At 55.1% G+C, this 27,534-nt stretch overlaps 1 protein-coding gene across 2 annotated transcripts in view; it reads right to left on the bottom strand.

The window, feature by feature from the left end:
• Positions 1 to 8,979: 8,979 nt before the first annotated feature.
• Positions 8,980 to 27,534, bottom strand: part of KCNK9 (potassium two pore domain channel subfamily K member 9) — an 83,847-nt gene continuing 65,292 nt past the window's right edge. The window contains exons 2-3 of one of the 2 annotated variants that reach the window (XR_004279643.1): positions 16,859 to 21,796; positions 8,980 to 16,124 (exon numbers count right to left, since the gene is read on the bottom strand). Coding sequence is in view for 1 of the 2 variants with exons in the window: in XM_032316440.1 (XP_032172331.1) it covers positions 20,955 to 21,796 (842 nt within the window). In the remaining variant the exon portion in view is untranslated. Of the gene's footprint in view, positions 21,797 to 27,534 lie in introns of both variants that reach the window. The other variant, XM_032316440.1, reaches the window with a different exon arrangement.

Genomic DNA, 27,534 nt, shown 5'->3' on the forward strand with positions numbered 1-27,534 from the left:
CATTGGGAACCCCCAAGTCCTCCCCACCTGCTCTGCCGCCCACTCCCCCACTCCCAGGCTCGGCCTCTTCGCCTCCATCACACCAGAGGCTGGATGTCACTTTGCAGGAGACATGTCCCCATGACCTGGACAGATGGTCACACGTTAGGAACAAAATCTTGGAGGAGGGAAGAAGGGCGCAGGAAGGAGGCGGGCACCAAGAGGAAAACCTGAAGACGGGGTGAACGTGATTATTAACGGGAATAAGGGACCCTGGAAATGAAGGGTGAACAGCGCACAGAGCAGGCGGGCGACGGTGGTAATCCCTGCAAATCTGGAACGTGTTTTTCCTGGAGCAGAAATATTCTCTGCCAGAGGCCACTCTGGCGACCCCCGTGGGCACCACAGTGCCAGCCACTGATGGGTAAGCACAAACCAAGTGTGGCCCGTCCGATGCTCTCTCCCAGAAGTGGAATGCAGATCCAGAGACTGGGAATAATTACAGGAAGTTCCCCAGAGTGAGGGACCAGGTACCTGGGGTAGCTTGGGAGGCCGGGGGTCGCACTCATGGCACGGGACAGACCCAGGGGCTGTGGGTTCGATTTGCGTTGTACTTCTGTGTATGACATAAGACGGGTGCGTTTTTCGGTAATGCCGGCCATGCTTCAAGAACACTTAAATCAAAAAAAAGAATCTTAGCTGTGTTTCTAGCAGAGGCTGAGTTGCTGTTGGATGGCCTGTGTCAGTCCGTCGGGTGTTTATCACAGGACACCAAAGCCTGGGGGGATTACCAGCCCTACAAGTTTATTTTCATGCTTCCAGAGGCTGGAAGTCCAAGATGAAGAGCCCAATCCCCAGTTCACAGACAGCTGTCTCCTCACTAGTCCTCACACAACAGAATGAGCAAGACCTTTACAAAGTCACCTCAAGTTCATGCATGAGGGCTCCTCCCTCGTGGCCTAATCACCTCCCAACGGCCTCGCCTCCCGATACCATCGCACAGGGGCTGGGTTTGAACAAACAAATTTGGGGGAGACACATTGCACCCAGAGCGAACCATTAAAGATGCGTGGACACAAGAGTTCTGCCTAGAGGGAGGGCCGTCCTCACTTATGAAGGGTGCCAGTTCCCGGGAAGTTTCCAGTGGGAAACCTGGCATCAGAAGTACCCAACACCGTGCATGGCAACAGGACCCATGAGGGCTCCCGTCCTAAGCGATTGCTTTCCTTTCCTAGAAAACCCAAGTTAGCTCTCCCAAGACCCTTGCTGGGGCAGAGCTGTGTGTCCAGCCCTCACAATGAGATAATCTGCTGATACTCTGGCCACTGAGGCTGAGTTGTCGGAGTGTCCTGATCCTGTCGTGTGTGCAGCAGTTAGGGTCTCCTGCGAGAGAGACCACATACTCACACCAGATGACTCCTTACTGGCCAAATCCACATGGAAGTCACAGGTTTGTTTCCATGGACACAGAACCTCGTGAATAGAGGTGGAGACAGCTCTGGAGAGACAGCCTGAAGCCTCCCGGCTCAGCGTCTGACTTGCGATGCTAGAGCCTGCGTCACAGTGTCCTGCTGTCACGGCTTATTGAAAACCGATGACCTCATCAGCCAGGAGAAAGGGCAGGGGTGCGGCTGGCCTCAGGCCTGACTCCATTCAGGACTTAGACGCTCAGGCTTTGGAAGCTGAGCCCGGATGCTGGCGTCGTCCTCTGAGCCTCCCTGCCTCCAGAGGCCCCGCGCCACAGCTGGGCAGGTCCCACTCTTCCCCACCAGCTCCTGTTTAGTAGGCAGAAAGGAGGGCTCTGACTGGCTGCGCCGGGTCACGTGTTTGTTCCTGGAGCAAGGACCCTGGTGGGCAGGGGACGCGGTGCTCTCCAACAGGCGCAGCCTGGGTGACGAGCCAGACCTTGGCTGGGGGACAAGGTCTGTTTCCAGGGCGGGGATTCGGCCTGTTGCTGAGCACGGCTGTCCCACCCGTGCGTTCCGGAACTTGAGAAGCCCACTGTGAGACTGACCTGAGCCGAACCGTGTTGACCACCTGACCTCCACAAGCCCTACTCGGTGGCAGACCCTGTGACGTTTTGCGTCCTCTGGAATTAGTGTCAGCTTCGAGCCAAGGGCCAGGAATCCCCCCAGAGTCTGATAATCCCCGCTCCCGCAGTCACCCTGGTAAATGGCCCTACGTCCCTTCAGGGAAGGCTGGGAGGAAGATTAATAGTATCAGCTTTTGGCAGTGTGGCTGGATCTTTCCTCAAGGGGATCTGGCCTCCCTTTCCTTCAGCGGTCCTGCGTCACTAACCTGGCTCACGTCCGGACTATTACCGAAATAAGGGGCCAAAGGGTGCAGCCGGCCAGTGAACGCTCCAGAAGCCACTCTGCACGGCAGACAGACAGCACCCAGCAGACAGACGGCCCAGGGAACGTGTCCGGAATGTGCACAGCCGAGCCAAGCTCAGACACGGAGAGCGGCGTCTCAGAACAGTGCCCAGCACACGGCTAGCGCTTCTTACGAGCATTCCGTGCATTATCTCAGTGGGCATCTCGGTGCACAGGGAGCTGTAAAGAATTCCTCAAAAGAGTGCAGGTCTACACACTAGGAACCTGCAGCGTGGTGGGGGTAAGCAGCCTTTCCCCCGACACCGGGCCTGGCGCAGGGAGGCCGACCCTGTGCCACCGGGGGTTCTCCCAGCAGGCGGGCCAGGGGAGGGAAGGAGGGAAGCCTGCCCTCGGGGCTCTTTGGGTTTATCCATGCCTTTCTGGGTCTGGCCAGGGCTGAGTGGCCAGGGGCTGCCGGGACCATGGACTTGAGCTCCTTGGGCAGCACAACTACCAAGCGGATAGACCTTGAACTCGGCCGTGGGACTGTCCAGGCGTCCCTGAACCCGGGCCCCTGGGGCTGCCTTCTCTCCTCGGATGAATGACTCAGGTTCTCTGCTTCTCCACCAACACGGTCTGGATTTTCATCCAGAGCCAGGGTACCCTAGTCGCCTTCTGCTCCTGCTGGTGGTGGAAGGAAGTGGCTTCTCGACTTCTTCCTTTTCGGAGAGTCGCCAGCCCCTGAGGTGGCCCCTCCCAGCCGGGAGGCGGTGCTGGACGTGCCCAGGGGAACCCGTACGAAAAAGAAATGAGTCTCTGGAATGAGGATGGGCCTGGAGCGGGCGGCGCCGGACCCGGACTTGTAGAACCCAGAGTGGGAGTTTATTGCCTGCACCTGCACCTATACCCCGCCCCACCCCCCCGCCAAGGAACTGTGGGCCAGTCACTAATTCAACGAATTTTTCTTCCAAACACAACCACGTGGAACCAGTGTCCTGAAAGACTTGGACCCGTGGGGAGAGTTGTGGGACCAGCTGTGACGACAACCCGGCGTCTTCATGATGAAAATGTATTTTTCCCCAGATCACGTCTCCCGTTGGCCACCCGGGAACTCTGTGTCCCACCTCCTCACCTCAGGAACCACACTCTTGAGACCTCTCTTGCGACCTGTCAGCAGAGCAGAAGGAAAGAAAGTTCTGGAAGTTCTCACACTGACAGTTAATGGTCCAGCCCTGAAGTGATCTGTGTCCCTTCCCAGTGCGTTGGCCAGAGCTGGTTCCAGGAATCCACTCACCCAGGGGCCCTGGAGAAGCGCCCACCCCCACTGTGAGCCTGGAGGGCAGGGGTCTGGAAGGAGTGTGTGCACGTACGTGTGGGGCCCGGATGCCCGTGAGCAGGTGTGCTGGGGGCAGGGCGTTCCTCGGACAGAGGTGCTCCGGAGTTGCTGGGGCACCAGGGCTCAAAAGTTCCTCCAGGACCGCAAAGTGGGAGAAGTTGGGGCGTGCTGGGCTGCAAATCTGGGAAAGGGACATAAAACCTAGCAAGGCGCATAAACTTTTTGGGGGGACAGATGGGGGAGCAATGCTACAGAGCGAACATTCTGTGCAACACTTTGAGAAATGAAAAGCACTTAACAGATGATGAGGTGGAGCCCAGCGGGTTTTAGGGCAAGACGTGGGTGTGACACTCTAATGACGGATATGTGTCATCACATTTGTCCAAACCCATAGAGTGTCCACCAATGAGAGCGAGCCTGCCATGAACTATGGGCTCCGGGCATTAATTGACGTTTCCAGGTAAACTCATTCCCTGTCATGAATGGCCCCCTGGGGGGGGTGCTTGTGGATACGGGAAAGGCTTGGGGAGGGGGTGCAAGCACATGCAGGACCTCTCCCTAACTTCCTCTCCATTTTGCTGAGAACCTCAAGCTTTTCTTAAAAAAAAAAAATTTTTTTAAAGATGACACATGAAAAAATGTTCATCATCACTAGCCATCAGGGAGATTCAAATTAAAATCACATTGAGATACCACCTTACACCAGTTAGAATGGCCAAAATTAGCAAGACAGGAAACAACATGTGTTGGAGAAGATGTGGAGAAAGGGGAACCCTCTTACACTGTTGGTGGGAATGCAAGTTGGTGCAGCCACTTTGAAGAAGAGTGTGGAGATTCCTTAAGAAATTAAAAATAGAGCTTCCCTATGACCCTGCAATTGCACCCCTGGGTATTTACCCCAAAGATACAGATGTAGTGAAAAGAAGGGCCATCTGTACCCCAATGTCCATAGCAGCAATGGCCATGGTCACCATACTGTGGAGAGAGCCAAAATGCCCTTCAAGGGACAAATGGATAAGGAAGATGTGGTCCATATACACTATGGGGTATTATGCCTCCATCAGAAAGGATGAATACCCAACTTTTGTATCAACATGGACAGGACTGGAGGAGATGATGCTGAGTGAACTAAGTCAAGCAGAGAGAGTCAGTTACCACATGGTTTCTCTTACTTGAGTAGCATAAGGAATAACATGGAGGACATGGGGAGATGGAGAGGAGAAGGGAGTTGGGGAAAATTAGGAGTGGGAGATGAACCATGAGAGACTGTGGACTCTGAGAAACAAACTGAGGGTTTTGGAGGGGAGTGGGGTGGGGGGTTGGGTGAGCCTGGTGGTGGGTATTAAGGAGGGCACGTATTGCATGGAGCACTGGGTGTGGTGCATGAACAATGAATCTTGGATCACTGAAAAAATAAAATTAAATTTTTAAAAAAGATGACAAATATTAAGAAGGGAAGGATACAAGTGAGAAAGTATCAGAGGCCCCCCCAAATAGAAAAAGCCCTTAGCACACAAGAGTCATTGCTCGAGTTTATTAAGTGGTGACTACTATGTTCTTAGTTAATAGTGTCTCCCTGTCCGTGTGCAGGTAAGGAAAGTATCCAAGGCCATGGAGAGATTAAATGAAAGAGCTGACTTATCCAGGCTGCTTGAAAGAATTATTAATCATCATAAAATAAAGTTCCTGTTTCTACTCATTCTGGAGGACACAGAAGCGTCCACAGAGGCCACTCAATCTGAAACCCAGCCCCTGCGCACAGGAACATCCACCCTGTGGCTTTTGATTATAGGATTTTTCATTTGTGGCAAGAGAGAAAAATCCTTCAGAATGTCCTGTTCTTTATGCTGTGGCCGCCGCCCCAGTCAGGAGTCACGGGACCTCTTTGTCACCTTGGTCTCCACCCCCCTGGAGTATAACTGCTTTTCCTTTGGGGTCCTCTTCAGAGACCCCCAAAGTGAATATTCTGTATATCCATATTTAACATCAGGCGATCATAAACGTGCCCTATAACTTGGTGAAAATCTAACAGTGTGATACAGTAATGAACAGAAAAATACATGAACTTAAGTATCATTTAAGTGGTCATTATTTTTGTTAACAAATGCACCATGATAATTATAATGAGTGTTAATGAACAGAGTCCCTGAGTAGGCTCCGAGGTCCCTGGCACCTGTGAGAGCTACACCTGGATTCCAGCAAAGCCAGCGGCAAAATACCCTACTCCTGAGTGGCTGGGACCAAAGCAGGGGACACCTGAAGTGGGAGCTAGAACCCCAGTGTTGTCACTGCACCTCAAGTCCAAGCAGGGATGTAAAAGAGTCCTCCACTTCTTAACCACGACTCAAGAAACCTTCCTCAGCTGCCACTGCCCTGGGCATCCCTCTGAGCTGTGAAGGGATTGGCTGAAAGAGTAAAGATAGGAAAGGGGCCCTGCCCCTATTACAAGCTGTCTTCAGGACTCTGGCACACACATGCATGCACATGCACACACACACATGCACACACACATGCACACACACCGATCTCAGGAAGCACTAACCACTTCATTCACTGAGGGTAGGAAATGCCTCCCGGAGAGCTTTGCCCTGGGCCATGGGCTAAGAGGCCTGCCCTGGGTCCCCAGTCCATGCACTTGGAGCCACATGATCCCCACTACGAAGTCCTCTGATGGTTCCTTCCCTAGGCTGTCCCTCTGTGCACAGGCTCTCTGTCTCATGACCTACGATGGTCCCCATACCTGAGCCTCTGTTTGGATGTCTAAGCCACTCCAGGTCATCCCTGGCCATGAGCTTGTCCTTCAGGAGGAGTGGAAGGAGAGAGGAAGGATGCGGGGCATCGGGGGTTCGCCTGGCCCTGTGGAACATGGGTGGGGGCTCAGGTTCTGACCTTACTCATCAGTTAGGCGTTCTGCAAGCACTTCAGGGCAGATCCAGACGCTGTCCTAGGTGCTGAAGCCCATCAGTGACTATCCCTGCCTGCTGGGCATTTTTAGTACGTGGGCTTACAGGGAGGGGATATATAGCAAACGTGCAAAATATATACTGGAAAACGGCAGGTGGTGATATGGCTGTGGGAAGAAAGCAAGCTGGAGCGCGGGGCCAGAAGAGGCATAACGGAGCAGAGAACAGAGGGGAGGTGAAGGGCGGAGGACGGGAGGATGACACGGTGATCCAGGTGTCACCTAGCACTGTGGACCAGGACTTCGGTGGTGGTGAGAAGGAGCCAGCTTCTGGACCAATGCTGAAGGAAGAGCCAGCAGGATTTTCTAGGGGATTGGACTTAGGGGGTGGGGGGGAAGAGGAGGGAAGGATAAGTGCAGAGTTCTTTGGCCTGAAGAGCCAGAAGGATGCAGTTGACCTACAGGAACATCACCAGAGAAGCAGGGATCTGAGTGGTAGGGAGGGGGCGGTCAGGAGCTCCTCGTTGCACACCTCATGTCTGAGATGCTTCCTGAAATCTGCATGGCCACCGGAATGAGCGAGCAGGAATGCAGGCTGGGGCGTTTTACGACCGCTGTTGGATGGGAGGGAAGTAGGGACAAAGGAAGCAGGAAGAAGCCCCAGCAAACCATTTTCCTGTCCGAAACCACCCGTGTGCCAGCAGCTGCTTGGGTCCGCACTCAGTGGAGGCTTCAAACTGAGCCCCTGGGGGGGAGGGTGGTAAGCTCCCCATCTCTAAAATGTCGGTGACACGTACAGCAGAACCGTCTGACAGGGGCTGCATGCCATCTTCTCAAGAGCCCTGTGAAAGCAGGATGTGGAGACCAGACATGAGCAAGTAGTCTGTGTGGGTACAGGATTTGGGACAATTGCCCCCTGGCCCCTGCCCTACCTCCAGGGTGAAGGTTGCTGTGTCTGACCCTTACCTCTAACTGCTGGGTTCTGGCATTTCTTGGCTCTTGTTGGGGTAGAAGGTGTGGGTGGTGCAGAGAAAGGGAAAGAAAGCGCCAGGTGAGGGTGAGGGAAGGCTAGTCTGGGTCGGGCTGGACTAGCAATCTCTCCAAACCCTCCCAAGAAGGATAAAATTCCTCCAAGCCATGAATACCTTCATCCCCTGCACTATTGAGAGAAGCTTGTACCTGCCTGACCACTGTCCGACCCTGGCTCCCCCACCCCGACCCTTTACACAGGAGATCCCTGAGGGTTTATCAACGGGGGTCTTTGCTGGCCCCCCAGCTCAATGATTTTCATTATTAAACAGGTGGGGTACCAAGAGGAGAACGATGTTTTGTGACCATGAAAACGCCCTGAAACTCAAATTTCAGTCTCCGTAAATGAAGTTGGATTGGACACGGTCCCATTCGCTCCCGTGTGCACCACCTCAGACCGCTTCCCTGCCAGCCGGCGAAGTCGGGTTCTTGCATTAAGTGTAAACTACACACGAGTTGGCTCTTCACAGAAAGTCTGCCGACCCCGACTCTGAAGACCCAGCTCCTGAAACAAGGTGTTTGGGGGACAGACCATAGTGGTGTAAGTCACCGAGAACTCAGGTCCTCACTGGGGTCTGTTTCCTGGATGCACCTCCAGCAAGCCCCAGAGGAAGCAAAACAGCTGGGAGGGCAGCTGGGGTCTCAAGGACGAGTCCCTTTCCTACAAGACTGGCAGGAGGAAGCCTGGGTCTAAAGGGTTCCCAGGATGTGCTCGCCCCCAGAATCTTCTCTGAAATCTCAGAGTTGAGACAGAAGGGAGACCATGGTCTGGGGTCAAGGTGGGGCCCCCATCCCAGGGGCAGCAACACCCCCTGAGGTCGTGCTAAAAGCACAATCTCTTGGGGCCCCATCCCAGACCCCCACGGAGGGTGGGACCTGGCAATCACACAGTGAGTGTGATGCTCAAATCTGAGAGCCAAGCCCCCCACCCCCAGGAAGCTCTGACCCTGGCATTCCAGGTCAAGTTCCACGATGTCCATGACACTGGAACACGTGTGAGGCCAGGAAGCCCCTCACACCCGGGCAGCTGTCGCAGGTTGCCAGAAGCAAATTTTGCCTCCGCTCTAGAGCGAATCCTGGGTACCTGTTACCCGACCATTTTCCCTTCTCCCTTCCACGCTCACCCAGCAGGTGAAAAGGGCAAAGGGGTTGTCTTGTGTTTTGAACTCAGGTTCCTCCACCAAAAAAGATCAACAAAAGCAGGCAAATCAGGTCTCTGTTCCATTGAGGTCTTTGTCAGGGCTTTTAGGGAAAAGGCTTCGGAGTGGGGAGGACCACGTGCAAACGGGCTGCCCCATTCAAGCCCTGTCCACCTCCGTCCAGAAAGCCATCAGAAGGTGGCTGATGTGGGGGCGGGGGGAGCTGTGTCAGGGTGCTCTGAACCTTTCTTAGTGAAGGAAGACCAAGACACATTTGCAAACGTGCCATAGAGATTTTAATGAAAAAATTAGAAAAGTGCATTATTTTACAACACTACAGTAAATGATTCTTTTTTTTTTTTTCTGTAAAGACATTGTAAAATATATACAGGGTTGCCTTAGTGCATTCGTTACAAAAGAAAGATGCAATCCCTTGCATAAATTACATATTTTACACGGGCTGGATGTCTACTTGGACTTGTAAACATTGGTGATACAGTTTTGTTTGTTTGTCATTCTTCAGTAAGCTGTGATAATAAATACCTCTGATTTCATCTGATGGTTGTCTCATTCTGTTAAACTTCAGAACGGCATGCTAAGGCCATTTGTGAAGGTGCCCTCCCCACAGGCGGAGAGGGCCGGAGAAGATCAACAAAAGGGAAACACAAGAAAAGGAAACAGTAGGCTGCTTTGAATTTGGTACACTGTGGTCCGGTTGGAATCACTGGTTTTTGCCGAATCTGGTATGGCTTCCCAGCACAGGTCCGATGCCTGGACCGCAGGGAGACTTGGGGTCCAATCCCAAACACCCCCCAGAGTAGGAAGGGAGGTTCCAGCTGAGGGGCTTGGAGCCAACCATCCCATCTGCCCGCAATGTGGCCAAGCTTCTGGTGGAAACATCCGATTTCCAACACCCTCCCCTGGGGGCGCTCTGGAGGGCCTCCAACCACAGCCGCGCCATCGGAACCAGACCCACGTCCTCTTACCACACAGACATGAAAATGTCCAGCAGTGCCCCCCCCAAATAACCCAGACACCCAGTCAGCGCGCACACACACACGCACCCCAAATGAACACACGAGGATCCACATCTCCGTGCCCCCCCCCATGGAGTGCCCCCCAGGGGGATACGCCCATCGTTTCAATGCACGTGAGTGTGGAACTAATTCAAGCTTAACTATTCCGTGTGCGGGGTCACAAATGATGCTTTTCTTCTTGTTAAAGTTTTGAGGTACAAGGGCGCACAGTTGGCTGACATTAAAAATTGTACATCTTAGAGGGAGCATCTGCAATCTCCTGGCCTGCTGGGAACAGACTAGAAATTCTTCCTCCTCGTTAACCAGATCAGTGGTTTAAAACCTACTCCTCCCCCTTGAAGTCTCTGCCTGTCTGTTTAGTTGCAAACCAGGCTCCCCGCTCTCCCCACCCCCACCCCCCCATCCACATTCACGGGCACAGGAGACGGCCTCGACCCTTCTGGTTGGGGAAAGCCAGTTTTCCTCCTCCAAGCTTCCTCAGTTTCCCCTAAGCCAGTGCATTATCTGCATTTCACGGGGATTTCTGATAAAGCAGAGAGGGGACCGAGATGACCTCTGGAGGTCGTTCCAGCCCCAAGCGTCCGTCACAGTGCTGTGTGTAGGCTGCATAAGCAAATGCATAATGAGCCTTTGTCGAGACTGTTATTCTCCAAGGAGCCACGGAATTCTAGAGAAATCTTGGTAACTGGGGTTCTGCTTCCCTGGGTTCCCAACATCACATTTCCCCTTTCATTGGATTTTGATTTTTTCTACCCTAGGCCTAAAATTCCGCTCAAGAATCAAGTGATCGCTGAGGCATGTTCGGATCCCCACACCTGCTCCCCTGGCTCGGCTTCTGGACCTCGGGCACTTGGAGGCACGTGGTAGGTTGGAGGTTAGCCTTCTGAGGCTGGAGACCGTGACGGTTCAGCACAGGCCTCCTGGCCGGGGCTGGCTCCCAGCAGATGCCCCACGTGCTCTGCAAAGAGTAGCAGATCGCACCCCATGGGGGGGCCCCAAGGAGCCCCCGGGCCCAACACGGCTGCAGCTCACACCTAGGAACTGTTCCATCCTCTCAGGTTAAGGAACGGCAAGCCTTTCCACAAGGTTTGTTAGGGGTGGGTGGGGGAGGGGCGGTGGGCTTTGGGTTCCCGGGAGATCTCCCACCCAGACCATCACCAAGCACCTGGTCCACTGGGAGCTGAGAGGGGGGCCGCCAGGGAGAACCCGTCAACAGAGGGGCCGGAGTGAGTGGGTGGAGGCAGGATCCAGCAGGGTGAGGAGGTCTGCGGAGCTGCACCTGGAAAGTGTGCTGGTCCGCACGAGAGGGGAGATGGCCCAGGTCAGGGACCCCTCGTTGGGAGCACGTGGCCCTGCCTTTCCTCCAAACTTGATGCCACTGAAATATCAGCCAAGAGCCCCCCCCAGGTCCCCACACACACGGCCTTCATGTCCCCCTGCACCTCTCTGGGGGACGCCTGCTTCTCTCCTGGCCGTCTCGTCCTTCACAGAAGAGCGTAGGAGGTGACTCGCCCAAGGCCATGTGGCCTGATTCCAAAGGGGAAGGCAGGGCCCCAGAGCCACGTGCTAACCAAGACCCCTGAGGCCGCCCCCCACTCCCGGAGCTGAAGAGGTGGAAAAGGTGAAGCTGGGGCTCAGTTTCTCCGGCCGAGGCCCATGGCTCGATTTCACAAACCCAAGACCCGTTCTCTGGAGGCTCAAGGCTTCCGAGGACCTGATCTGGGACCTCTGGAGGGGCTGCCATTGGGGTCCAGAAGTGACAGGAAAACGTGAAGAACGGAAGCCTCCCTAAGTAGAGTTCCCTCACCCTTGGGCACGTCTTCCTCACCCTCCTCCCGCCCCGATTCCTCCCGTGCTGGAACCCACAGTCAGCAGGCAGGGAGGTGACAGGAAGGCCATGTCCGTGTGTCCCATGAAGCTTCAGAAAGAACCTAGGCCGCATCTACAACACTGGGGTTTGCACCCGCAGGTCTTCTGGAACAATCCCCCCCTTCCAGACCCTTCCTTCACAGATGGGGAAACAAAGGCCCAGAGAGAGACGGGACATGTCCACCGGGAGGACCTCCTGCAAACCACTCTCCGGTCTACCTCCCAGAGAGGGTGATCCCCCCAGGGGACACAGAGCAGACTACGGAAGGAGTTCAACTGGTGTTCCGCCCTCCCCCACGGCTGGGCTGTGTGCCAGAGACCCTGCGGCTGTTCTGGGAGGCACAGCGGGATTCACACTGCATCCTGCCTGGGTCCGCCAGCCCGCCCTTCGCGGCGGAGAACTCACGCTGCGGGCCTGGGCCCTTCCCTCTGGGGCTGCTGTGCTAAGAACAGACACCAGAGGCCAAGGTTCTGCATGACTGATAAGAACAATCAAAGACTTGGTCAGAGCCCAGCTCTCCGCTCAGGCTTTCGTCCCTGGTGACCGGCACAGAGCCGGGCTTCTAAAGGAACTGGGAGTGTCAGCAAATACTCTTCCTGAGGGCCTGGAACTTTCTCCCATCCCATGAAGCCTCCGCGTTCACCTGGAACAGACCCGCTTCTGCCTCGTCCTGGGCCAGTCCCCCGCGTCCCTTTCTTGGGGTGAGCAGGGGGACCCAGCCCTCCCTGTGAGCCTGAGCACTGAGCCTGGGGAAGAAGAGCCAGAAGTGTGCACTCGGGGCCATTTCCCCTTCCAGCGATGTCCCCTATGTCTGGTAGCTCCACCCCTGCCCAGCGGGAGACGCGAAGTCAGTGCCGTGAGCCCTGGTGGCTCCGTCCCGGCGGAGCAAATACAGTTGACCTGAGTCAGGTGGGGCCTGCCACGAGGCCTCGTGCTGAGCCAGTGGCTTCCGTGGGTGGGGGATGCAGCCTCCCAGGAAGCAAAGAGAACCGTGACGTAAGGGTGGGCTGAGCCTGCAGCACGCTGAGAGCAGAGGTAGATGGAGGGCGGGACCGGGGTTTCAGGACAGACCGGAAGGCCGATCCCGGGGGGCCTCCCCGTCTCCTCGTAAGTGCGGTGAGCGCTGCGGACACAAGAGCCCAGAGTCCCCAGGGCCCGGGCTCGCTCTCATTAGAACACGCACCTTGTGCCACCAGGGAGCCTTGCACAGTCGAGGAAACAGCGGAGACGCACCTGCGAGGAGCTGTTGGTTAATTACAGATCCACATCCTGGTCAAGGACGGGGACAGCCCTGACCGGGAGAGCGTCCCTGCCACACAGGGTGCTCGGTAAAGACGTCCAGACGCCGGTGACGGCCGCCCCGCCCGTCCTCCGCAGGCTGGAGCTGGTGGCAAACCGAGTAAGGCAGACTTGGGGGGGGGGGTGATATTTAGGACCTTAGCAAACCCCTTAGTCTAGAAAAAGAAGAAACTCAGGCCCAGAGAAGTGACATGACTTGCCCTGGGTCACACAGCAGATCCCAAAGGCAAGGTCTGAATCCTGGCTCAGCCCACGTTCTCTAGGCCAGACTTCCTTCCCCACAGCCGGTGCCCCTCAGCCTCCGTTCCCCGGGGGGCTCAAGTCCAAACCAAAGTCCACACTGCACTGCCGGGGGAAGGGAGCTCCGTACCAGGACGCCACTTGCCCACACGTCCCGGCGCGTACCCTAGACACACCGGTAGGGAGAAAGGTCCGAAGAAGAGACCTGAGCCGCCAGCGCTCACGACAGCAGACACCCCTACCTTCTGAAACCCCTACTTGAAGGACCCTGCTCTCGGCACCACAGCCACAAGCGGCTCCGACTCCAGGGGAGAAACACGGACAAAGAGCCATTTGGCGAGTCCCCCCAAAGGCTTAAGTGAAAGGCCAAGCAGACGGTCTCCAGAAATGTTCCCCAAGCAAACTACAGCAAGTGCCCACGAGACTCAGAAAAACAAAACACAGCCGTCAACTCCACCTAAACAGCAGGGCATCTGTCACAAGAGGATGCCCAAGCAGAGACATGAGCAGGGACAGGTCCCTCGTGGACACCAGATGCGAGAGGAAAGGGCCTTGACATAAAACTCTGTGGGCACCGGGGAGCCAGGGAAGTTTCCTGAGCATGAGAAAGGCTTGAACGACTTAGGATGTGACCAGCTCCAAAGGGCCTGGGCAGTGAGGCTGCCTCCTGCCTGTCCGCTGTGGCTCTGTGGCAGGCTTCCACAGAGCACTGGCTGTCATCTGTGCTCCCAGCATGTCCACACTCGGAGCCTTGGCCCAGGCTCTGCCTCTGCCTAAACCAGCCCCGACTTGCTTCTTCAAGGTTCCGCTCAGAGATTTCCAGAAGCTCCTTCCTCCGCAAAGCCCGACCTGAGCTACCCGGCCGGGCTCCGTCACTGCCTTTCCATTTTCATTTCAGGTCCAACGCCAGGAGCGACCCGTAGGAGCCCAGGAGCTGGCCTGCGAGAGAATCCCCGCATGGCGCTTGGCACAGACCAGGGGCCCAGTCAAGGTCACTCCTGGAGCTCCCACAGCTGCTCCGTGTCGTTTATGTCTCATCTCCACTCCAAAGCTAGGGAAACTGAGGCTCAGACGGGCAAAGTACCACCGCCTGTGAGTGCTGGACCTGAGCAGCTTCCGCCCCGAGGCTGCTCCCTGAGGCAGAAAGGGTCTGCCCTGGCCTCTGCCCCAGGGTCCCAGGGCCACGCCAGGCAGATGCACGGCCAAGGCCCGAGGTCCCTGTCACTCAGTGCGTGCGTCCCCCGCTGCTCACTCTCTACTAGCGGTTCTCCCAGGGCACTGACCCGGCTCCTGACATTGGTGTAACAGGGCAGGGCTCCATCCCTGCTGTAAGGTGAGATGTCCCAAGCATGCTTCTAGAGACTGAAGGTGTACCGACCACCCGCTCCTGGGAAATGGCCAGCCGCAGGCAGCTGGCAGCCCCTGCCACTCGGGCCGGCAGGTGCCACTGAATGGCCAAGCGCAGGTGACGGATCTTCAGCATGTGGCTGGGCACCGATTTCCAGGGATGGAGCCACTGTCCGCACAGAAGGTAAGATCTGCCTTGATAACGGGGATGAACAGCCACTTAGGCAAACGGCAGGAAATCTGGTCGCCTTTACTCCCCTCTGTGGGTGCTGCTCAGCCCTGAGAGCTCTCAAGGCCAAGGCCGTCAGACTGGACTGCCCAGGATGTTCTTGCGTGGCAGACAGAACGAGGGCGCCCACGGGAGGGGATCCTTGAGTGCAACAGGGGCCTCTGAAGGATGCGTGGGAGGCGCCCCTCCTCGCCGCGGTGTCGGAGCACAACAGGGAGGCCTCCCAGGTAGCAGGAACAGCCCAGGCAAAGGCTCAGAGAACCTGCGTGGCCGTATGTTCTTGATCAAATGAAAGGTTACTGAGCCACAGCAGGTAGACCGCTTTATGTTATCAGCACTGAAAAATCCATGCTACAGAGCTTGCCAGTGCAAAGATCTCCAAGACAGAGGTCCCGATTACAGTCCTTAATGGCCGAGAGCTCCACAGCAGCCCGTCCGGCTTTGTGACATTTGTGCTAGGACAGGCTCAGTGATCGTTACTGCCCACCTGAGTGGCTTCTGGGTGCCCAGGGATCCTTTCAAGGATCCCACTGGGTTACACCTGCCAGCCGGCTTTGTAGCCAATGGAAGCCCATCTCTGGACTGTCTATTTCTAGCTGGACCTCCCCCACAGGCGTTTAGGGTAAAGATAACTGGCGTTCGCACTGCAGAGAGACCCATGTCAGGGGTCAGAAGGAGCAGAGTGGTGTTCGGCTTGGGAATGAGACCCCGCATCCAGGGACTCATGGACACCTCTCTAGAAGCTTCCACTGGTTTCTCCAACAGGGGAGAGCAACATTCAATGTGACTTGTTTATCTCCAATGAGAGAGGTAATCACAGAGGTCTCGAGAGAGCCGAGCATATCAAAGGCATTCATCATGGCGACACGACACAGTAATGTCACCGTCTTCCCAAAATTTCCTAAATAAGGAAAGCGGGAGACAGCAGCAGATCATGGGGCATCCCCCAAGACAACAGGCCCAAGTTCCTCAGAAGGGCAACATCACGGAAGACAAAAATGGGGAGGAGGAAAAATGCCCTGGATTGCGATAATCTGGGGCAACCAGACAGGCAAGGTGGGATGTGATCTTCTCTCTCGGACTCACGAGAAAGCTCTGGGGGACGTTTTGGGGACAGCTGGGAAAATGTGAATGTGGGCTGTATTTTAGATAATAATATTGCACAAAGGCTAAGTATCCTAGGATACTAGGGGCACTGTCTCCAGGAAAACACTCTTATTCTCACATCTTTTTGGGGGGGGGGTGAGCCACCTAAACATTGCAGACCCCACTTCCTTTTCCACATATGTCGGGGTTGGGGTAGAAGAGGGTCGAGCGACGGTCCTAAGACACTGCAGGCTGGCGGGTCTGGGCGATGTGCATACCGCGGCCGCGCACACTCTTCTTTCAACTCTTCTTTGATCTGGAATTTTCCAAACAAAGTCAGTGGGAGAATCACATGGAAATAGATTTTCCCCCAAAACATCACCGTCTACCAAGGTGTGGTCAAGAAAGAGCCACATCAAACAGCCTTACGCCCAGGGTTTAGGGGGCCTGGAATTCATGGGGCCTGGCTCGTGTGAGGGCATTCTGTTCTCAGAGAGGGGACAAGCGGTGGCACCGTCTCCCCAGCACCCTGTCGAACAACACGGTCTCTCGTATTCTTTTTGGTGTCCCAAACTTCCAATGTGCCCACTGACCAGAACCTCCAGGCCAAATGTCTTCATGGGTCAGACTCATTCTGTGGGAGGTGGTCCGGGTTCAGGACCCACCAGCCCCATCCCATTGTGTTGCCAGACAGCAACAGAGGCCCGGGGAGGTGACATGGCTTCTGGGGGCCAGTGAAGCAGGAAGCGTGGGCTCTGCCCCAGCACCCCTTCCTCACCCGGGATGTATCCAGGGTTCCAGACAAGCCATGACGCTGGAAGAAACCGACGTTGGAGCCCCAGCAGCAGGTCCGCACAGGACAGGCCCCCAGTCTGACCCCCTCCCCTTTCAGGAGCGAACCCACACGCACAAGAGCTCTTGAGGGAATGTCATCTTATCACACAACCAGAAGGGACACATTCCGGCACAGGCCTCAGGCCTTAAACCTCCGTGGAAGCTAATTAGGCCCGATTGTTTTTAGAAACCACAGAAAGAGACAGGGCCACAGACCTCAGTGACAGGTGGCTCTCTCCTCTGATTGTCTTTGCTCTCCGACCTCCCTCTCCGGCCCCACGCAGAGACCACGCATGCCTCTACCCCGTTCCGTCCAGCTTCCAGCTGCTGCCGATCCCTGCCGGGAATCAGAAATCCACGAGGCTTTCAGATCGAGGTGGGGCAGAGAAACGTGACCTCCTAGATTTCTCTGCAGGCCTCTGAGTTACTGTCCAGACGTTTCCCCACTTAAGGCCCCCTGTGCAGGGAAGAAGCGCTATGCCAAATCCTGCAGTCACTCTCTCCTTCTTAGAGACGGGGCTGGAGCCCCTGCAAAGGCGGGCCTCTCGGGCAACAGGGTGGGCCCAGGTTCTTCCTCTCTGGATTTCTGGACCGCAAATGACCTGCTGAGATCGTGCCCGAGGGCGGGTCAGTGACGTACAGCAGAGGCATGAGGGTGCTCAGGGAGCCCCAGGCAGCCCGTCGTGCTTAAGGGTCTGCTGCCTGGGTTTCAAGACCAGAGCGTTGTGGCTGGAAGAAGAGACCTGATCCCAGGTCTGACGCTAAGCAGACATCTCAAAACCTGGACCACGGGTTCACCTAGGTAAGTAAGAGTCTAACCGTCTCGCCGTACGACAGCCTCTTCCACCCGGCGTGGGTGTGGTCAAGAGCAGAGCAGGGAGGTCTCCGGAGGAGCCCAGACCTGTGCCGCGCACGACCCGCCTTCCTCCTGTCTTTGGTGGAGTGCACAGACTGAGACCGCTCCGCTGGAAAGGCATTCAAGCAAGTCCGAAGCTCTTTAAGGACCCAAGAAGCACATTTCCTAGACCCAACCTCTAGAACTGGGCGGCCAGCCAGCGCTCTGCGATTCTGGGGGAACGTGGCCCTGCCTCCGCTCGTCCTGGAGGAAGCGGAAACCTGTCTCCAAACAGCCTCGTGTGTCTTCTCCCCCTGGCTGAGCGGGCACTGCCGCCTGGAAGGATGGGCCGAGAAGCCAGACTTAGGAAAGTCACCTGTGGCGGGAGGGAGGAACAGGCGCGGCCCGAGGCACAGAGGGACCTTTGAGGTATAAGCAACAGCAGTGACCCAGCAGCCGCGAAGACAGCAAGAGGAGAGATGCCCGGGGAGACCAAGGGGCTGGCCAGCTGATCTGAGCTGCTGGTTCCCCATTCCGGGTCCTCAGTTTCCTCCTCTGAAGATGAGGGAGCTCGGTGAGGTGCCCCAGACCAAGCAACCTGTTGGCTTTTGAAGATCCTCCTGCTGACTGGGCCGTCTCAGACGGCCAAGCTCTCCGGATGGAGATGCTCCAGTCCCATTTTTTTCAGGAGGGAAGGTCCCTGGAGGCCCCTGACTCAGTCCCCCACAAAAGCATCTCACTGGTGTACATGGAGGGCCCCTCAGCCAGAGCCCACCCCAGGCCATCTGAGAAAAAGATGCACATCGAAAAGGAAGCAAACCAAGCTGTCCCACTGTGCCCTGAGTACTCCAAGCATGAACAAGGATATTTAACTTCAGAGAAGGGTGGAGGCCAGACCGAGTCCACCTTGCTTCCAATGCTTAAGTTGATGGTCATCACTGAACAGAAGAAACTTCATCCTGCGTCCCTTAAAGCTACACAGATCAGTCTGGTCTGTGGAAATACAGAATATGGAATGTTTTCTCCATTTCCCTAGGAAAGGAGGATCTCCCTGCCACCGGAAGCATTTAAACGGGACAAGACCACTTTAAACAGATATTTTTGTCAAGGAATCGGCTCTGAATGAAGGGCTGACCCCAGAGGCCTGGGGCTTCTGCCCGTGGACAGAGAGAAGGAGGTGCCTGCATCGGGGGGCGGCTTAGACCAGGACCGGCTCTGAGCAAATCTCTCAGCCTCTTGTACCTCACTTGCCCTTACAAATCAAAGGTGATCATACACCCCATTTGAGGACAAACCTTTCAAAGGTTTTCCCGAGCAACCCCACATGGCTTCCCAGCACTCTCCTCCAAAGCATGAGACATTCTGCAAAGATCCACTGCTTTCGTACTTACGACAACCCCGCAAAAAAAAAAAAAAGAAAGGAAGAAAGAAAAGAAAAATTTCTTCCAAGGGGGAAAAAATGTCCTTCTCTGGACATATTTTAGAGCCTTAAAATGAAAAATATATATACTTAAAAATGAGTGACTCAAGACAACCTTGAAGGTTGAGAATGGCGGTTCGCAGACTCCCCCCGCCCCCCACTTCCACAGGCCCGGGGCCCACACACCTTACAGGGCCCTCCACTTTGGAGGAGTCTGGACGGCTGCGTTTCAGTCCAATGGCCCAAACGCTCATGGCCTGTGGCACTGGTGCCTTTTTCTTTCAGAAATCTTGACAGTCCCTTTCTAGGGAGCAGACCCTCCATTCTGGGAGATACCCATGGGGGCTCCCACTGCTCCTTCTGGGCCAAAGCCAAAGCCTGTTTCTATCCAAGAGCCATGGATGTTCAGTTTATGAAAAAGGCATGGGAAGACGGGTGGCTTCTAGAAATGGCAGTGGGGGGCGGTGTCAAGGGAAGTGAAAGTCACCTCTGTGAATTTAGTTGCAGATCTTTCCTGATTCCTGTCATCGATGAGGCCCCCGGGTACCCTACTCTATAGCCTAGCCCTCCCCTAGGAGATTAACAGGCCTTCCCTTGGGGACGATGGGGAGGAATTAATCCACTTCTCAGGAAAACTGTCCCCTGAGACTGGCAAGTTCCCAGCAAGCCAAGACACCGCGCCTTTGCCTCTAAACACTTCCTGAGACCAGCACAGACTTGTCGTCCTTATTTACAAATCAAATGCGATTAGAAACTGTCTTTCTCGAAATACATATATATATATATTTTTTTTAAACAAGGAATGCCCTGTCAGTTTTTTTTTAATTAAGAAAATAAGCCACATCCACCTGATACCCATTGTCATCCAAGCATCCCCAAGCATCCCAAACCAGAATTCTCACTTACACAGGTAGATGTCAAACCCCCCACCATGGCCACCGCCTTCCTATAAACGAGAGGGAAGTAACAGAACATTCTGTGGCTCCAACAATTTTCCAGTTTCCCCTGACACTCCCAGTTGCATGGTAAATCGTTGGGGCTGCAGGTGACAGAAATGCCTTGAATAAATTAATATTATTACTGGCTTTGGACTGCTCATTGCTAGTTTTGTTGTCTTGCGTGGATAATGCACACCAGTTGAACAAAGTGCATGCTTCTAAAAAATTTTTGAACTGGCAAGCGAAGAGGAGCCCCGTCTTCTTTCCCGCCCGTCCCCTTAAAAAGAAGTTTAATATAATTTAGAACGTAGCATTTAAAAAATATGGTCATGACACGTCTGGGAGAAAGACCGCTCGTGGAACATGCTTGATTTGGCAGAATGATAAATCAAAAACCCCATGGGTTTGGTTTCCCCGTTTTGTTTGGAAGCCGCTGAAAGCAGGTTAGTAACAGAACTGAGTCACGGAGAAAGAAATCTGTGCATACCTAAACTTTCCGTTTTGTCACACAGAGCGCGCACACACACGCACACACAGAAAGAAGCACACGGCGTGTGCACACCCTCACTCACTCGTAGTCCGCGCACACACACACACACCCACAACCACCCACCGCTGGGGGACAGGACGCAGAGGACTTAGGTCGGACGGCACGTGGGTGGGCACTCGCGGGCTGGCAGCCTGGTGTGCAGCTTTGGGCTGGGTATCCTCTCGGCTCTGCCTGGTGGTGTTGGTGTCCCCCCTGTCCTGGGAAAGCCACCCCAGAGATGGGGCAGGCTGCGGAGAAGTGTAAGGCATACTTCGCTGGGAAGGAAGGAAGGAATCCATGCTTCATGCTCAGACGCGAGTTTCAGAGGAGGACGGGTCTTTCTCTTCCCTTGGGCCAGCTCTGTCTCTCGCGGGGAGGTGGGGGAGCGGGTGGGGCCAGCGGGGGAGGGGGAGTCCTCGGGGAGCGGGGCGGAACCACGGAAAAGGGAAGGAGAGAAAGTAACACAGAGAATGAGGACAACGGTAAAGGATACTGATAATAAACACGAAGGAACGGACGAGGTGGGCCGGTGGAGCTCGAGGTCAAGTCGGACGAGCGACCGCTTCTGCCTGCGCCGCCCGCCCCGCACCCTAAACGGACTTCCGCCGCCGCATCAGCCTGTGGTTGTCGGTAAAGCTATGTAACCCGGGGGAGATGGAGCTGATGGGGGAGGGGAAGAGGCTGTTTCTCAGTGTGCTTGGCGAGATCTCCTCGATCTTGTAGGAGATGGAGTGGAAGTAGTGGGGCGCGAGCTTGGCGCTGAAGGAGTTGTGCTGCGCGGCCGCGCGGCCGCCGTGGTCCTGCGGCCGGTAGCAGGTGCAGGAGCACACGGACGGCAGGTCCGGCGCGTCGGCCTTGCAGCGGGGCCGGCCGGGCCGCGCGTCCTCGGGGATGTGGATGACCATGCTGTTGCGCGTCCCGGCCAGCGACGCCCTCTCCTCGGCGTCCCGCCGCTCGTCCTCGCTGTTCATGGTCAAGAACCTGAGGACCACCAGGTTGAGGAAGGCCCCGATGACCGTCAGCCCCACCAGGATGTACATAAAGCTAAAGGCCACGTAGAGCGGCTTCTTCTGCAGGGCGCCCTTGGTCTGCAGGGCCACGTAGTCCCCGAACCCGATGGTAGTCAGCGTGATGAAGCAGTAGTAGTAGGCGTGGAAGAAGCTCCACTCCTCGCACTGGGAGAAGGCGGCCGCCCCGATGCACAGCGTCCCCATGCAGGAGAAGAAGCCCACGGTCACCATGTTCTCCATGGACACCTCCGTGCTGCGCATGCCGCAGCACCGCTTGATGCGCTTCAGCAGGTAGCGCACAAAGGTGTTCATCCGCTCGCCCAGGCTCTGGAACATGACCAGCGTCAGCGGGATGCCCAGCACCGCGTAGAACATGCAGAAGGCCTTGCCCGCGTCGGTGCCGGGGGCTGCGTGCCCGTAACCTGAGGGGAGGGGGAGAGAAACGGAGAAGGAGTGAGGAGCGCTCCGGGAGGCACGCGCTGCCATTGGACTTGGCATTTCCGCAGGGACAGCGCTTGGGCATGCCGGTGAGCTGGGAGGGAGGGAGGCTGGGGTGGGAAAGGGGCCGGGCGTTTCCATGGGGATGGTGTCGGGGACTGCCCGTATCCTGGGAAGAGAAGAACAAGGCAGTTTAGGGGTGGGAGGGGTACTCTGGGGCATTTCATTTGGGGGCGGCTCAGATCAGAGAAGCGGCACGTTCTTCTCAGAGCAAAACTGAGGTTTTAAAAGGAAAAGCAGCATACTCACTAATAAGCTGCAAAAGTAGTGAGTCCAAGGGAGAAAATTAAATATGTCCACCGCAGATGGACATTACTGTTGCATACCAGGCTCTGTGTGGGGTCCTGGTCCTACAGGGCCTTATTCTGACCTCCTAACAACCCTACAAAGGAGGCATAATGGGTCTGACACCAACAAAAAGAAAACTGAGTTAGTTACTTAATAGTAGGAGTCCTTCAGAGCTGGGATTTGAACCCAGAGTTTTCAAGTACCAAGAATGAGGCTTAGAATCAAGAGGAGTAACTACAGAGTATATAATATAAACACCATGAGGGCAAAGACTTGTATCTGTTTTGTTCACTGCTGGATCCCCGACACCTGGAGTAACATGTAGCTTGTAGATTATTTCTTTAATAAATGAAGGAATACAGTTGCACCACTGTGCTTCTTAGGAAAGAGAGAGCAAGTAATCCTCTAAGAACCACACAGGTGTAAGTGCTTTTGAAATTCTTCATGAAACTTTGAAGCACATCACTTCATCAATCCCCTATGTCAACTGTGCAAAGTTGAGTCCGTATTCCTGCCTATTCAGAATGAGGATGGGGTGCTAGAAAGGTGCAGTTACCCCCCACCCCAGGAATCCTTCAGCTACTTAGTAATAATATCAGAGCGAGGACAGGGTCTGTACAACATGGCTGGAAGAACATGAGACTCAGAGTAAGCTCTAGTTCAAGTTCTGAGACTAATACTGCCCAGAAAGAGAAAGTAAGAAAGGAAGGAAGGAAGGAACTGGACCTCAAATCATAGGCAGTATTTGGACCAAGAGGTTGGAGGATGAACATGGCCTTCCAACATCTTAAATCCTGCCCCATCAAGAAAGGCTTCCCTGGCATTACCCTAGGCCATATGCTCACAGGCTCCTAGTCCTTTAACCAACTGTATTATCTTGGACACCACGCAACCTCTTCCAACCCTAAGTTCTGTTACATGGGATAATACTTCCCAGGTGGGGTTGTGCAGATCTGCTGAGTCAGACGGCACCTAGTCCAGGGCCTGGTACTCAGTGGGCAAGGGGGTAGAGGTCTTGGGGTCTGGTTGGTCCCTACAGTCTCCCACAGGAAATTTCATCTGACTGCCCAAGGCCACACCTCTCTACCAAGTCTTTATCACTTATGGTCTGTCTGTCCCTTCCCTGGCAGGAATCTGTGCCATGTCCTACCTGCCCCAGGGTCCATACTCTTACTAGAGAGAAGACATCATTTGTTTGCCTTCGAGATGCCTTCTCTTCATCTTCTCTGGTCCTCAATCCTCCTGAGCCATCACTGACCTCCAGCCCCTCAAAAACCCCATAATCCTTGCAAAAAAAGGAAAAATGAAGTTGGAGTCAGGTCAGGTAGGATAGAAGAGGGAAACAGAAAGGTAATGGGAGAGTGACTAATGCAGCAGTAGAAGTCCAAGCTGAAGAACAGAGAGCAATACAAATCATCATAAATTCTGAGAGCCTCAGACACCTTCAGGAGCATCAGAAGGCATCCCAGAAGGAAAAGAGAAAAGACCAAAGAAATTTGAATAGCCAAAATTAACCAAATTTGGTGAAAGACACAGATTTACAGATTCAAGAAGCCCAGTGAACTCCAAGTAGGATAAACACAAAATCACACATCAGAGTCAAACTGCTGAAAACCAAGAGATCCTAAAGGCAGCCAGAGAGAAACAAGGTATCCCCTGGAGAACAATTCGAATACCTCTTCCTTCTAATCATAAACAATGGGGGCCAGGAAATGGTAGAATAACATCTTCAAGGAGCTTTTTTTAAATAAATAAATAAATTAATTAATTAATTAATAAAAATTAAAAAAAAAAAAAAAAGACCGTGTCCCTGGAATTGTCCATCCACAGGAAATATCCTTTAAGAATGAAGTCAAAATACATTTTTACATTCAAGAAAACACGTTACTGGTAGATCTGCACAGAATAATTACCAAAGAAGTTCTTCTTCCTAGAGGGAAATGATGCCAGATGGAGGCTTAGGTCTTCAGGAAAGAAAGAAGCACATCTTGGTAAACAAGAGGGTTTATATTTATACAAAATGCAGGGGTGGGAATCCCACTGTATCTCCAGAGAGCTCACCTGCATAGCTCATACAAAAGCCAGATGGAGGGTGGAAACCGGCAGGTGGTTGGAAACTGACGAAGGTGGTAATATTAGCTGGCGGCTCCAGATGTGATACATTTTCTAGAGGAAACCAACATGGCAATGACCAGGTCCAAACCTGCCCGTGGGGTGCCCAGACCCCACCCCTTCCTGCCAGCAGTGATGGTCAGAAGCAGTTTCCTTCCCATGGCTGGACAGTGGTACGTCTGTAAACCCCGCGTCCGGTCGCCTGCCATCTGTCTTTCTGCAGAATGAACGGACTCCATCATTCTGACGCCCCATGGTATATCTCACTGCTCCATTACAGTGGGGTCATGCCTTAGTAGGTGTGTGCGTGACAGAGTGTGGGAGGTGAACACCCCAAAGTTCCAGGCCTTCCACATGAATATATCTACGGCCCCATGGTTTGGGCCCAGGAGCATTCTCGCCACAATGGCAGACCATTTGCTAAGTGTGCAATGCTTCCCGGAAAGAGATAGCCAGGCGGGACGTCTTCAAATTCCCCGTCCGGACGCACCCACCTCCTCCCTGCTCTCTGGTTTCCAGTGAGTTGGTCAGGAGGTCAGAGGAAGGGAGGAAGGTGAGGACCGTGGCGACAAGCCACCCCTGCCAGAGGCTCACAGCTGCGGTCCACAGTTCAGTGACTGCTCCCGGACACACAGACAGCTCTGCGTAGTCGCTCATCCAGAATGCCACACCCTCCTGGATTGCTTTCCCTCCGCCACACCCACACTTTCCAGAAGAGGCTATAAATAGCCTGCTGAATTCTCAGATTGAGAGTGCTACTTCCTGCAGAGGCCCTAACGGATACACTCCATGTTACTGTACACTGGATCTGCTCACCGTCTCTGCTCGGATACAACGCAGCGGGCACTGCATGTGGACGGGTCTACATCTATCACATGTACACACAGAGTATGCCTAAATTGTGCGATACACAGACGTCGCGTCTATGGGTACTTTCCACAGAATATATACGCATGCCTTTGGAACGTAACAGTATATGAGCAGGTAGAGGGACACCTGCACCGGGAACATACAGGCACACACACCATGTACATGACACCAGCACCTAAACCGCATACACAGTACAGCCACAGCGCACCGACCTTTGCGGACGGATGGTTTGCATGTAGTACATGTGTGTACGCACGCAGACAATACTCGAGGCACAGGGTGTGCACCCTGACGGTGAGCTGCACGGAATGCTGGTACATACTTATCGTCCACGAGCGTACATCCTGCCTACAAGGTACTGGGGTCAGAGGAGAGCTGCAAAATGTACCCACCCCAGACTCGGGGAGGACTGCCTCTCCTTCCCCAGAGGACAGCGGTACAGATCTCCAGTGTTCTCACAGAACCTGTGTGACAACTCAGGTCCTGAAAAGATGAGGCTTTTCGTCTGCGACTGGCTGGGTGGACGCACTCTGGCCTCCCTGGTTTGGGAGCCGTATTCATCTGCTCCAACGTTTTCCATTCAGACATGTCTAGACCACTGACTGTGTCCCAGGCCCTGTGCTTGTCACGGGGGATCCACAAGGACTCCTTTCCCCCACAATCTTCTCAAGGGCCTCCAGCCAGCCAGCCCTTGATGAGGGCCCTCCCAGTGCCCAGGACGAGGGGGCCTTAGACGGAGGTTGAGGGCATGGGTGTCAAGGCCATGGAGGACTCCCAGGCGAAACTGCCTGTTCTTGATCATCTGTATCCTAAACCCCACTTAGGACCAGTCCTGGGAGCCCAGGAGCTATAGCTACCTCCCCATTCCGGTCTTCCCACTAAGTCTCCAGGCCCCCCAGGCACCAGAGCAAGTTCTTCCTTCACCTCCGAGCCCTACAGGGGCAACGTAACCTCACGAATCCCACCTAGGACAAGACCGTTGGTCCTTCCACCACTGCAAATGAGTAACTCATCCTTTTGGCAAAGCAATGTCTAACCATGATTTCCACAGCGTTCAGAAGGCATGTACCGGGCACCGAAACCACATCATCCCCGACGGAGGCCTCTGGACCGCTGCCGTGTGACCTCGGCAGCGTCCCTCAACTCACAGGCTGGATGCGGGGGATGAGGCTGGGAAAGGGAGGGGAGAGCACCTTGTCGCCGCCCTGCGGGGGCTGGGGCCGTCCTTCCCCAGCCCTGGGCCTGCCAGTCCTGCAGGCGACCAGCACTGACCAGCACGAGCATCACCCCCAAGCCCCACCGGCTGGGCCACTGTGTGCAAAGCTCCCTGCACCCAGGGGACGCAGCAGCTCGCAGCGTCCATCCACACCAAGCTGTGTCCCCTGCCCCGCTTCCTGCTGGTTGTTCTGCATGTGCAGGGTCACAGACAGACTTGCTCACGGGCCCCAGTGCTGGCCCTGATAGGCTGCTTGGGTGGCCACAAGGGGCCAGGTCCCCGGGGATGGGGACCGCTGACCAGGATGGTGACTGCACGGACAGTCTGAAAAGCAGCCCTCAGTGCTGCACCCCAACACCATGCTCCCCAACATCCAGGACACGGGAGCTCAGACAAAGCACCCAGGAGTCTGTCTGAGGGGCTGCCTCATCATCCCACCTTCCCCAGCCTGCTTCCCTCCCCTCTGAGCGCTGGGTGTCACCCCAGCCTCCCAAGCCCGGGCAGGCTCTGGCCCCCATCCTTCCCCCCAGCAGTGTCTGCGCAGGGCCGTGGGGCTGGCCGCGAGGGACTGGAGTGGCACTGGGTCAAGTGAAGGCCCCGCCCTAGAGATGCTCACAGGTTCCTGGCCCCGCACTGGAGCTGATAAGGACGCAGGTCTGAATCAAATTCAAGGGCCCATGGTGCCCTGGGGCAGCAGAGTCCTTGTTGGAGGGACCCCAGCTCCTGAGACCTGGCTTCGCTCCCCTGAGTGGTACATCCAGAGCTTGGAGCTCAGGAAGTGTGCAAGGCGGGACCAGGGCTTGAATGCCACCTACAGCCCTCCCCAGGCCAGGCCCTGTGTGGGTTGCTGGAGAATCAGGAAGAGACCTGACCACCAGCTCCCAGGGAGGCGAAGCACAGTGTCCGAATCCTTTGCTTTGCCGGGTACATGCCAGAGGCCAGGGAAGAACAGAGGAGTACCCAGCTCGGCCTGGGACATCAGCTTGGGGTTACTGCCTCTAAGGAGCCTTTGGGGTTTTGATGGATGAACAGGAGTTTGCTCAGGCTGCCCACCCCGGCTAGAAATCGGACATTTGGACATTGCTCCGTGCGTCAGGCCCCGTCTTGCTCTTACCAATCAGCCCCTCTCCCTGGGCCTGGACCCTCTCTGTCAGAAGGGGGCAGGGCCCAGAACCA

The sequence above is a fragment of the Mustela erminea genome, chromosome 16 (genome assembly GCF_009829155.1).
Source record: "Mustela erminea isolate mMusErm1 chromosome 16, mMusErm1.Pri, whole genome shotgun sequence".
Taxonomy (NCBI): Eukaryota; Metazoa; Chordata; class Mammalia; order Carnivora; family Mustelidae; genus Mustela; species Mustela erminea.